Here is a 12,606-nt window from a genome sequence, read left to right as displayed (position 1 = left end):
AATCAAACATACGCACCCACACCTAGTTACATGAGTGTATACACAGAGTTTACAAAGATATAGTGCCTGTCATTTTGACAGCAAATTTTGATTTATTTTTAGTCGCAGTGTTTTGATTAAAATGCTGTTTAGTTTTAGTCATATTTTATTCAGTCGGATTTAGTTAAAAATAGTTAGCAACAGGAGCACAATTACTAAGAAACCCACAGAACTGTAGAGAGTTAGTCCTTGGATTGACAGATGGAGTGTTGCTTTGTGTGACAGTGGTCTGGCCTTGAAAGTTTTGTCAACTCTTTGTGTAACCTAATTCTTTCTACATCAACAGATAAGCAATATTATATTCCTTTCCGTCTCTGTTTCCCAATCTCTAGAATGATAAGAAGACCCAGCTTGAGGGCAAACTGAAGGACGTTCGGTTTCGTCTGTCAGCTCAGCGGAGAGAGGTGGAGCAGACCAATCAGACGAGAGAAACGCGCATCGCCGAAATCACCCTGCTACAGCAGCAACTGCAGGTACACAGAACAAATGTAAACTCTCGGCAAATAAACACAAATTTATCTTAAACCACCAGAGCCATTTGTGAAACAAACAAACAAACATTCTTTGAGACTGTAGAATTTGTTCATGTAGTACAATTGTAATGCAGGATTTTTGATAAAGTCAGGTAAAAAAAAAAAGGGAATCCGCATAGTGGCTCATTAATATGTGCTTTGCTCTTTTGCTTGATGTGACTTTATGGCTGTCTGCAGGAATCACAGCAGTGGTTGGGGAGGCTAATTCCTGATAAACAGAGTCTCAACGACCAGCTGAAACAGGTCCAACAGAACAGTCTGCATCGTAAGTATTATATAAAGTACACACACTTAAACTTCACACCACATCTGCATATTCTTGCCATGATGGTTGGACAGCGTTCTTCATTGGATTTAAGCATGCGATTGAATAGCATGTTGTTCTTTAATGGCTCTGCAAGTTTTTGAACTGTATGTTTGACCCTTATTTCCATTGCAACAGTAATGAATTTCATGAAGAGAGGGGTTTCCATCTATTATTTAGTACCTATTCTCTGATAAGTTCTCGCAACAGTTCACAGTAACTCACAGTAAATCTCCAATGTCATTTGAAGGATTAGTGTGATTAAAAATGTGTGGTTGTCAGGCTGGAATCAGCTATGTTTTTCTTAGATTTTGAAGAGTTCATACTTTTGAGAAATACCTGTAATGTATTATAAAATCCTGAGCAAACATGGTCTCTGGTCAACTGACTCATCAGGCACAACAATATACCATAGCTTAGTGAACTATTATTATTATTAATATTCAGTTCAATAAATTTAACAAACTCCTCTGAGAATGTCTGCGACCAGTTATCCTAACCTGATCTCACTCTGTCTGTCTGTCTGTGTATGTGTGTGTTTATGTATTTAGGTGACAGTCTGTCGTCCCTGCAGAAGGCTGTGGAGCAGAAGGAGACGAGCAGACAGCAGCTCAGAGAACAGCTGGATGCTGTGGAGAGAGAAACGAGGGCCAAGCTGCTGGAAATAGACGCTTTCAACACACAGCTGAAGGTAAACAGCCAGTTAATTAACACATTAATACAAGACATTAAGGAAAAGCCGGGCTTATACTTTTATAATGTAAAAGAAAATACTAACGTCATTATTGCTTTAATGAACTAAGTCGTTAACAGACTAACTTAACAGAGTACGGCTGCTCTTGAACTTTAAAAAACTTAAATTTAACATGAATTTAGAACAGAGTTACCCAACAATAATTAATGAAAGTACAAAAGGAAATGGGAAAAATGTGCTTGTTTGTGTAATTTTTTTTTTTTATCTGAATTAAAGCACAAAGTAAAACTTAAACTCACAAAGCACTCATTGCAAGCGGACTCTTGATATTTTAATAAAAGTGGGAGGATAGTAACTTGTTTCTCCCAAGTTTTGTCAAAGCATCCTTATGTGAAAGACCCTGTCTTGTTTTTATTCTTGCTGAAGTCTATTGACTAAAAAATGTTTGCAAATGGACACTGAATAATAAAAGTAAATAATAAAATCCATTTTAACCCTTCATCCAACATGCTACAACACTAGCTCAATTTTTATGTTTATTCAACATAAAAATGACATAAAACAACATAAGATTTGCTGTTAGGCTTGATATGTTGCTGTAGCTTGCTAACCCGGTAATTGTTTTACTAAATGAAATATTGTCCATGTTCAAAATGTTGGACTATTGTTGTGACTGTAGCTTTTAATCCTGTCCTGTCCTGCTCCTGTATCCCATCCTAATTTAGTCACACTGTTCATGTTTAGTGATGTGTTCAAAGTTTTCATATTTATATCTTACCACTTTATCTGTGCTTGTATTTATGTTGCTTTCTTATTATGTGTATTAATGTCGATTGCTGTCTTTGGAGGGATCTAGCTGTGCACAGGAACACTGAGTGGTTTCCCCGACCGCTGCTTCATGTAGCCTGTAGAGAGGAAGATGGAGGGGTTTTTTATTCCAGAAGGGTTTGGGAACAGCAGTCTGTTGTTTATGTTTCAGAGACCACCTTTTGTCCTGTTTCTTATTCTCTCCTCATTTCCCCAGAACACTGAGTCAGGTCAAACAGAGGAGAATTAGTCCTGTGGTCTGTTCCAGCAAGGAGGAGAGGAGAATCAGAAAGACGAGGGGGGTGGGAGGAAAGCAGAGACAACACAGACCACAATAAATAGATTTTCTAATGGCTAATCTAATCAAGTTGGTCCTTTTTAGAATAGTCAACATAATTCAGTGATTTGAGAAAAAGGCGCAAAAGCCTTTGAAAAAACAGCAGTGTTGGTGTAAGATCAGTAAGATGCAGCCATGTCTCAGTGGTGTCATTCTTTGCTCAACTGAGGCACAGACCACTGAGATATGAACGATGTTTGACTATACTGCCGTCCGCCTTCCTTTCTACACCACTTCCTCTCCCCAAAATCTTCTCTCATCATGCCGCTCTTCTTCCTCTGTCCTGGGACGCTTCGTCTCCAATGCTCCATCTGCCTTTTTTCTACTCGCTGTCCTCCACCTCCTCCTCTGTGTTTCCTCCCTGCTTCTTCACCCTGTATTTCTTGACCTCATGCCTTCATATTCTTTGTTTAATCCACATAATAAACCCTTCCTTCTATATCTTCTACTCCTTTATTTTATCTCCTACACTGGCCTTTTGCTCCCTTGCCCATGCCAGTCTCTGTGTGAGTTCTATGCCAACCACTGTGCCAGGATAGAAGCCCTGCGACGCCAGCTTCAGGACGAACAGAGAGGGAGACAGGTAGAGCACACTGCCACTGCTGGACTGGGGTGGTACTGCAGCTGGGATATATTCTGTAATATCAAATTATATCAAATCACATGGGCAGCATAGAGCAGTTTTTGCATTTGGACTGGACCTACACTGTCTGACTATTTGTGAAAAGACTACAAATTAAACATAGTAGACCCTCTTATCAGACTACTAACTTGCAAGCTGTAATTATTTTAGTCACTTTAGAAAGCTTTGCCACCCTAAACACTTTCAAACCAGACTTTAAATTCCTGGTTTGTGCATTCATTCCTGATTAACATGTGTAGTGCACTGTGATGCCCCCGCCAGGCAGCAAGATGTTTTGCAGCCAGTTGAAGCTTGACTGTAATTGTCAAGCTGCGAGTGGTTTGACTACTGAAAAGCACTGACCGTCACATACCTGTGTGCTGTTTTGTCTAAACTCACAAGTCAGAGTCAGTAACACCTCTTTCAAGGAGGCACTCAAGACTCTATACACACTAATCCAGAGCAAACAAATGCTTTAGCAAAACTGTGTGACTCATTAAAAACAGGAAGAAAAGAATGAAGGAAACATAAATGGTAAAGGAGAAAATGCACAGTTGTGTATTTCCTGAGATACTTTTTTACAGTTTTAACTAATTTGTGTGGAGAAAAAGGTCATTAACCTGGAGCTGGTAGCCAGAAACTGAGAAATTGTAGAAAAAATTGTGTGAGCTTCATTACTAACCCTTAAAACCAAAATACTTAAAAACTCTCTTAACCAAACTGTCATCTACTCTCCAGTGCAGATGGGTCAGTTAAATAATCTGTTCACACTTATTATACTTTGCACTAAATGTGCAGACAGCTGGGCTGTTGTTAACTTCAGCCTGTTTTTTGTAACACCAGCTACACTTACAGTTGTATGTTACTCATCAAAGTGAGTCACAGGAGCCTCTCCTTGCATGAGTCAAGGTCTTATTGTGTTCTCTCTTTTTTTTTTGTTTAATCTCCACTGAAAGAAAATGGCCACACTTGCGTCAGGCATTAAAATTTCTATTTTGGCACTTTCCATTCTGGCAGTTTGAAATAAAATGGGTTGCTGAAAGCAAGTATCACATTTACCCAGCATAAAGTACTTGCTGTTGTGCCTGCTATTATTGTATAATTTCAACAATCATATATGAAGTTCTTATACACAGTATATACAGTGTATAGAGATGATATTAACAAAGGCCACCAAGAGGGCTTAAAGTGTCCAGTGTTGCCAACTCAGATTTTTCAGAAAGACTTGCCACAGACAGAAAAAAATGCTTATAAATAAGCTATTTTTTTAATTGGACAAAGTCTGCACTTTTGGACTGAAACATTAACTGTCTGTGAGTGTGTGTCTGTGTCTACAGAATGGTTGATCCTCTATGTGTGTATGTATATATGTATATGTGTGTTTCAGTGCCAGGAGCAGGGACAGCTACAGGAGTGTGTGTCAGCCGTCAGGGTGTGTCTGGCTCGGCTAGACTACGTTATAAAGGTCCACACAACAATCCAGCCTCCCTTCCCTCTCCCCACCGTGCCCCCTTCTCTCTTTCTCTCCCTTCTTTTCTCCCCTTTTCATCCTCTATCTTTCTTTTTCTTTTTCGTCTCCCAAATGACTCTTCATCTTTCTTTTCTTTTCTTTTCTTTTCTTTTCTTTTCTTTTCTTTTCTTTTCTTTTTTCTAAAAGTCCTGCTACTGACTGCATTTTTTTGCCATTTTACACACATAATTCAAGCATTCATTGTCATAGACAGTTCATGCCAATTCTTTGCATATGCGTACCTCATGGCTGCCTACTTTTATTTTATTTTATAAAAGAAGGAAAGCATCAGCACTTTCATTTAAAAGGAAAATGAATTATACACATACATATATTATTTAATTACAGACCTTTTTTCAAGCCGTCATTTTTGTTTGCTTTTTAATATCACAAGAAATCATGGACTTTTCATCGTGGTATACCTTGAGGTTTTGTTTTATTATATCATTATTCTCTTTGCTTTATCTTCTGTTCCTTTGTTTTTTATTTTCCTCTCTTTTACCCTCTTCTTCTTATCCCTCTCTTCCCCTCTTGTCCATGTTCTCTATCATCCCCCTCTTTAGCACCCTATCTATTTTTTGCCAAGCTGGTGTTAGCTCTCTTCTTAGCCAGCTGGCTAACTATGCTCCCATAGTTAACGCTGTACACAGTGGTCATGCTAAGCTAGCGGTCTTGCTGGGTTAGCAGGTGTACTAGATTTGGTGACTTTATGCTTTTGCTGTGCTAGACTACTTTACTAGATTTCTACTCTGTACTGTGATGCTGCTGCCTTTATGCTGCCAGATGATGTTTCAGCCAGACAAGCAGAAGCTAGTAGACATTTATCAGGCTCATATGCTGATGAACTAGAGTCTGAGTATGGTAAGCTTTACATTTTTTGTGTGAATGTGTGTGTGTGTGTGTGTGTCTCTAGTCTGTGCGTGTAGGAGTGTATGCTTGGCATGCTGCGTTGTCTCATGTCCTCCACTTCTTGTTTCAGGGGATTTGGGGTTCTCTTGCTCTCCAGAGTTGTAGTTTTTACTCCTCCGTCAGTGTCTTCTCTCTGATTGGTTTGCTTGTTTCTGAAGGTTTCCTCACATTGGTTGTTTGGCTGAAACACGACAGCTGCCTTGTGTTGTTGTTATAGTAACAGAGTGTGTTCTAATGGCACAGCTGGTTGTCATGACTACACAGAACTGCCCCCCTCTCCTCCCACCCACCGCATCCCCTGACTCCCTCATCTCCCCACCGCCCTTTTTTTTGGTTTACATCTAACCCCTCCCACAAACATACTGTGCCTTGTGCAAGCTCCGCCCCAACGCCACGACCGGAGCCTTGTGTCTGGGGCTGGGTCAGCGCCTCTCGTAGTGACCAAATCCCTCCCAGTGACATCCCCTCCCACTCTTTTTTTCCTGACATAAATGAAAATCTACTTTCAAAAAGTTTTCCATGTGATTTAATTTCCAACCATCACAAATTTGACCACATTAGGTTCGCTTTTGGCCGCTAAACATATCAGCATGAATTTACAATTATTTCTGCTACCAAGCGGACATGATTGGTACGTTCATACAATCATTTTCCAGTTTGTTTGCCAATTGATTGCTGTGGTCGTCGAGATCACATTTACATTTTCACTTGTTTGCTAACACTACAAAAAGGCAAGATGAAATTCAGTGCGCTCTCACAGATTTTAAAAATGCTGTTGACTATGATGCTATGAGCAAACAGCAGTTCACTCACTGTGGGCAGGCGTCTGTTTATCGAGTGTCAACACCAGCTTTAACAGCTTAAGAGTCCCACTGGCAGAAATCCACAGTCACAACCTTGTTTCGACTGAGAAACATGAGCCACACTGAGCACTCAAGAGAAACAGAGGGAAGAGGAGTCGTGACTTAACACGCTGAGAAAGTTAATGGGGATGCAGATGGTTGTCTTGATCCTTTGTCACTCATTGGTCCCCTGTTGCAGTCTGACAGGTGATAAACAGTGTATCTCTCCACCCACACAGCCAGAATCCTATGAGTTGCATCCATTGAAATATGTGGATACCAAAAATGATCCTCCTGAGCTGTGTGACTCAGCTGTAACAAGATATAAACAAAAAAAAAAACAAGCTGCTCATTGAACTAGAAGTCCAGTCATGCTGCAGCTGGTGGGCAGTGGTATACACTGTGATATAAAAGTGGTCAGTGTATCTGTTGGTCATTCAATTTTCCTTTCAGAAACAGGTATTTAAATCTGTACAGAGTAAACAGAAATAATCTTTTTCCTTTTTCCTACTGTTGATTCAGTACAGATTTTGTGGATTTTAGGCAAAGCACCAGCTAGGAGTCCTATTTCATCTTAAGCAACCAGCTGCTCGCCAGCCTTGCCTAAAAAAACATAGCATTGAAATAATCGCCATGGCTACCAGCAGGGACATCTCAAAAATAAGTGTAATACAAGTTGTTTTTCTTTGTCATGGTCAAAAAGGGATGAGCGAAATGTAAAAGAACAGTTAGCTCTGTATTTGTTTATTTTGTGTACCATAAAATAAAACCACTAGAAAACAGAACCAAAAAAGTTTTTTCATATTCTGAGATATCTGGAGCTATTTGATTGTTCAGATTTTGAATTAAGGGAATGTCAGCTCAAGATATATTATACCCTTTATAATTTCACAATTAAACATGATTATAGTCAGGGTCATTGATAACAGGACTCCATAAAATTTAAGCAACCCTGTTAAAAAAAAAAGTATATATGTGACAGTTCAGATTTGAAGAGATAAAGTGCGTGTGCATGTCATAGTTGGCCGAGTTGCTGTGGTTATATCCACTGTGTGGCAAATAGATGACTGAATTGCAGCGTTAGCTTTCAGCTTGAATACCACAAAAACACAAATAAACACATGTAAAATGGGAAAGCACTGTTGTCCCATTGGCTGTACAAAAATAAAGAAAGGTAAAGAAGAGCAAAGCAAATGGATCACTGCAGTTCACAGAAGCAGTTGGAATCCAGGCACTGAAACATGGATTTGCGATTGCAGTTTTCTGTCAAAAATGTAGGATTTTGGGATAAAATCATACCTGAAGCTACTGATACCGATGACTAATCGTACATATCATTTAAATATTTAGCATCTTTCATTTATATTCTGTGCTACAATTGTACACCACATTGTTTGATTTCTCCAACAAATGCTGTCATGAAGCATCGTTACGACGTTACCACTTTTGTGTTCCTTCTTCGCTTTGTGTATGTCCCCGGCATCAAAATCAGCTACATATAAATATCAGGAAACCTGATTCCTGGCCAAACGTGAATATCCATGTGCCAGTGTTTGTTTGGTAAATTGTAAGATAACCCATTGTTTTAATCTCGGTTTTCAAGCACTGGTACCAGTCCATAAATACAAGCATCAAAATCCAAGTGACAGCTGGCTTACTGTGTTTTTAGCAAATGACAGCTGGCTTGACCACAGCAACATTTCTGCGAATGACAGGCCTTGTTTTGCCATATCTAAAATCATATTGGAGTATTCTTCCAAAGACATTTTAGCATGGGCTAAAGGAATGCTGGCAATCCTACAATCAGCTCTCTTGTCTTGTGAATGACCAAATCCAGTCTCAAAATATGAAAAAACAGGCCTTGATTCATTTCTGTTTTCTCGTGATTTCATTTTTTGTTTTACAAAATAGAAATTGAAAGCAAACCATTTTCCAAATTTCACCCGTCCCCTCTTTTTGCTCAATCTCAAGCCACACAAAATACAATAAAACACAAATATAGATAGATAGACACAATATAACCCCCAAGTGTTTCTGTCCTAATAGAGCCCCACCCCTCTAACAGTATGACAGTATATCAGAATTCATTTCATAAAGTTAAATTTTTACATACAAATAAGTGACAGAAATTGTAGGTGAGACTCAAAGAAAAAAAAAATGTCTTTGAAATCCTAATTCCTACATATTTAAATTTGTAATTTGTAAATTAATGAAGTCTTGGAGTAGACTAAATGTTTCTGGTGAGCTAATTACACAGTCAGATAGGTATAAAAACTTGTCATCAGCATAAAAGGATACTTTATTATTCAAACCCTTTCTATTCACCATGCAGCACGATCACTAGCAGTTTGACTGCAATACGCTCACCCCCTTTTTGACCATGGAATTTTAAAATGAAAAACAAATGATCACTCTTTTTATAATCCCTGCTTCTGAAAATAAAATTAAATGATGAAAAGATATACTGATGGCCTGATGTGTTTTTTAGTTGCTGTCAAACCACTATGGTGTCAGACCTGCCTATAAATAAAAAAATATATGTATTTATCGTCAGTTAAATTTTGTATTCCTTATGGCTAAACTCATTCATCCCATAGAGCCAATCACCCAAATTCAGTGAGGAGGTGTGAAACTGGTTCCTCAACACAAAGACGACTGGTTGTGCTACTTTCTTGCTAGTCTTTAATCTCAGAACACAATTTTGTCTCAAAAAGCTTTTCAATCTGCACGGTACACAACACCCTCTGTCCTCAGACCCTCGATTTGGATAAAGAAAAAAATCTCTTTAATGAGGAAAGAAGGAAGAAATCATAGCAAGAGAATAAATCCCTCTTCAAGTACAGACACACATAAGATGTCGTCTGTACAGAGTAGACAGAAATAATCTTTTTCTGTCTACTGCTGATTCATTACAGATTTGGTGGATTTTAGGCAAAGCTTCAGCTGAGAGTCCTTTTTTATCTTCAAAAGCAACTGGCTGCCCGTTGGCCTTGCCTAAAAAGAATATGCAATGAAATAATCGCCATGGTTACCAGCCGGGACATCTCGTCATCTTGGTGACACAGTCGAAGGGGCGGAGCTTGCCTTGATCACCTGACTAATACATACTGCTGCTACTGCTGCTGTTCTTGTTCTTGTTTGTTGTCGATGGTAACCCGTAGCAACCAGCCCTCTGATCCCACTTCCTCCTCACCGCTGTTCCTGCCTGTTTCCCATGATGCCTTGCAGGAGCTGAGAGAGATCCACAGCCGGCAGCAGAGGCAGAAACAGAAGGAGCTGGAGGGAGACACACACACACTGACACACACACACTCTCACATGCACACGCCGACTGAGAGAAAGTCTGCTGAACTGCAGGAGAGCAGGTGAGAATGAGATTTACCTGAGATCTGCAGAGGGCTTCAGTTATGTCCAAGTTATTACAATAAAATGGAAAATATATATATTGTATATTATAACCTGAAAAGTTTAGTATAATACGCAAAATAATCTTTTTTCTTCCTTTCATCCTGCAGGTTGTCATCAGAGGAGGGCGTGGCCTGGAGGGATGAAGCAGGAAGCTCTGCTCCCAGACCTGCTAGCCCCGCCTCCGTCTCTGCACCCCATGCCTGGCTAAACAGAGTGACTCAGGAAGAGGAGGAGAGGAAGAGGAGAGGGATGGAGGAGGAGGAAGAGGGCCCGAAGGGAGCGGCATCGGTAGAAGAGAAGGAGGATGACTCGCGAGGCAAGAAGGACATGCAGGACAAACTGAACAAGCTGTTCAGCCAGCCAGCCGACCCCTGGGCTTCAGCAGGTGTGTTATGGCTGTTAAAGTGTACACATGCGTGAAAGAGAGCACAAGTCCATAAGCAAAGATATGTGTGTGGTGGTGACCTGTTTGATGCTGCCAGCAGCCAGTTTGACAAGCAAATAAATTAACCTAATGTCGCATAAAGCAAATACATTAACCTAATATAGCATATTTACTTAATTCTAGAATTTAGAACAGAGTTTAAGCAGGAATTGAGGATCCTCAAGCTCTGCTCAGATTTGCAACAGTATGCAACAATAGTTGGCAATTAATTGTCTTTCAAGCAACTTACCACTGCAGCTCACAGTAAGGTTTTCAGTTAAGCAGTAAATTTTAAGGCTTGTGTCATACAGGCACGGCTTCATCCAAAACTCAGCTATTACTAACAGTTTGTAACTGAATTGACTGGCTGACTTCACTATCAACTGATTGGCTGTTGAAACTGGGCCAAGTTCAGTGTTCATGTACACTTCACTGCTGATTGGGTAATACCAACACACCCACCAGACGGAAGAAGATGTGTCTCAAAGTCTGCTGCATACCGTTGCACATCATTTTGAGGAAACATGTCACTATATCCAGAAACCATAGCAAAACGGTGCGCACTGTTTTCAGATTGAACGGGCTCCAGATGACATGCTTTATATTCTGGCACCCAGCCACTGGTGACTTGACAAGCTGAGATGCAGGTGGCTTGATTTGACCTGAGACAGGCCAGTTCACACTGCTGCAGCTTCACCCCACAATGTTCTAAATCTGTTGTCTCTTTGTGAGTCTTTGGTTTAAACTTGGCTTTAGAGAATACACACATTTAGAGGGGTGTCTGTAATCCATAAGTGAAGAAACAAACTCCAGCACACTTCCCTCTAAACTTACCGAATTCAATTCTGATAACTTCTAAATAGTTGCAGAAAACATGGTAACCTCTCAAGAGCAAGGAACTGTGAGGCCTTGGAAACAAATCTACAGTTGGCTTCACCAACAACACATGTTGTCTTGGAAGTGATGGTGGATTCTAGTTTGTGTTTATAATATTTCCATTTTTTCCGTTATCTACAGTGGAGAAGGCTCCAGGACCCAGTCTGTTTGACCAGAAGGCCTCAGTCAGTGGCTTCGACCAGCAGCCGCAGCAGCAGCCAGTGAAGGTGGTCTATTACAGGGCTGTGTATCCATTTGATGCTCGCAGCCATGATGAAATCAGTATCACTCCCGGAGATGTAATCATGGTATGTAGTATGCACACAAACTTAGTATCCATACACTTGCTACAAAAACACAGGATGATGATGGTGCAGACTTGTCATCTGAGTCTGCAGTTGCCATCATGATCATTTAACTAAAGGACATTTGTGTACAATAAGCTTATCTAAAATAAGTTAACCTACAGCCACTGAACGCCACTAGGACACAAAACATAAACACAAAGACATCCATACATACAGTGACATGTGTACATCTAGTGTATACAGATATTTATTGCCTCTTCCGTACTGTGTGTGTGTTTGTATAAAAGCCTCCTGTGTGTGTATGTATACATATGTGTGCCTCTTTCCCTTCAACTCTACCTTCTCTTAAGTGTGTCTGTAGTCTGTGTGTGTCTGTATTAACTGTTTCCTCTCTCCTCTGCTGTGCAAACTGAAGGTGAAGGGGGAATGGGTAAGTTCTTGCCCCCGCCCAGTGTTGTGCCTCCACCAATCACAAGCCAGCACTCATTTGAACCCTTGCTGTCATTGGTTCATCTCACGTCCATCTTCACGTTCATTCATTTGTCAGTGGATGAATGTCTTTGGCTCCGTCATTTTAATCTGTAAATGTTGTTCTGCTTGTTTTGTTTTCACAGTTAATGTGAAAAGTTGTGAATGTGCTTAAAACTGTGAGCGTAAAGTCATGCAGTGTTGCACTTTAAAGTGGGACCTCAATGAGTAAATAAAGGCCACTTCACTTAAGGCTACTTTGGGGAAAAAAAGGCCTAAAATCTGTTTTTTTATTATCATCAACATCTCCATAAATAAACAGCTGGTAGTTTTTCCATTTAAACACATTACATCTCACAACCCAGTCACTCTCCCAGTTTTACAACAAAAGATTTAATGCAGGGTCCTGCATCGGGTTGAGTATCAGTGGGTGTCCACCAGATAACCTTCCAAAAAGTTGTGAAACTGGAATCTTAATTCGGGGTAGATCTGAAGAAGTTATCAAAATTTTATCGCAATGCAATA

The 12,606-nt window shown here is 40.0% G+C and overlaps 1 protein-coding gene across 2 annotated transcripts in view; it reads left to right on the top strand.

Annotated features, from left to right (window-relative positions):
* itsn1 (intersectin 1 (SH3 domain protein)) overlaps window positions 1-12,606 on the top strand; it is a 101,179-nt gene that overhangs the window by 17,106 nt on the left and 71,467 nt on the right. Inside the window, exons 15-22 of one of the 2 annotated variants that reach the window (XM_084736468.1) lie at window positions 372-512; window positions 750-837; window positions 1,428-1,567; window positions 3,214-3,297; window positions 4,724-4,801; window positions 9,826-9,962; window positions 10,113-10,390; window positions 11,447-11,613. In XM_084736468.1, coding sequence (XP_084592594.1) covers window positions 372-512; window positions 750-837; window positions 1,428-1,567; window positions 3,214-3,297; window positions 4,724-4,801; window positions 9,826-9,962; window positions 10,113-10,390; window positions 11,447-11,613 — 1,113 coding nt within the window. The remainder of the gene's footprint in view (window positions 1-371; window positions 513-749; window positions 838-1,427; window positions 1,568-3,213; window positions 3,298-4,723; window positions 4,802-9,825; window positions 9,963-10,112; window positions 10,391-11,446; window positions 11,614-12,606) is intronic. The other variant, XM_084736467.1, reaches the window with a different exon arrangement.

Source organism: Lutjanus erythropterus, chromosome 14 (assembly GCF_056507025.1).
Source record: "Lutjanus erythropterus isolate fLutEry1 chromosome 14, fLutEry1.hap2, whole genome shotgun sequence".
Classification (NCBI taxonomy): domain Eukaryota; kingdom Metazoa; phylum Chordata; class Actinopteri; order Lutjaniformes; family Lutjanidae; genus Lutjanus; species Lutjanus erythropterus.
The sequence above is the reverse complement of the archived record's forward strand: the minus strand, read 5'-3'. Positions and strand labels throughout refer to the sequence as shown.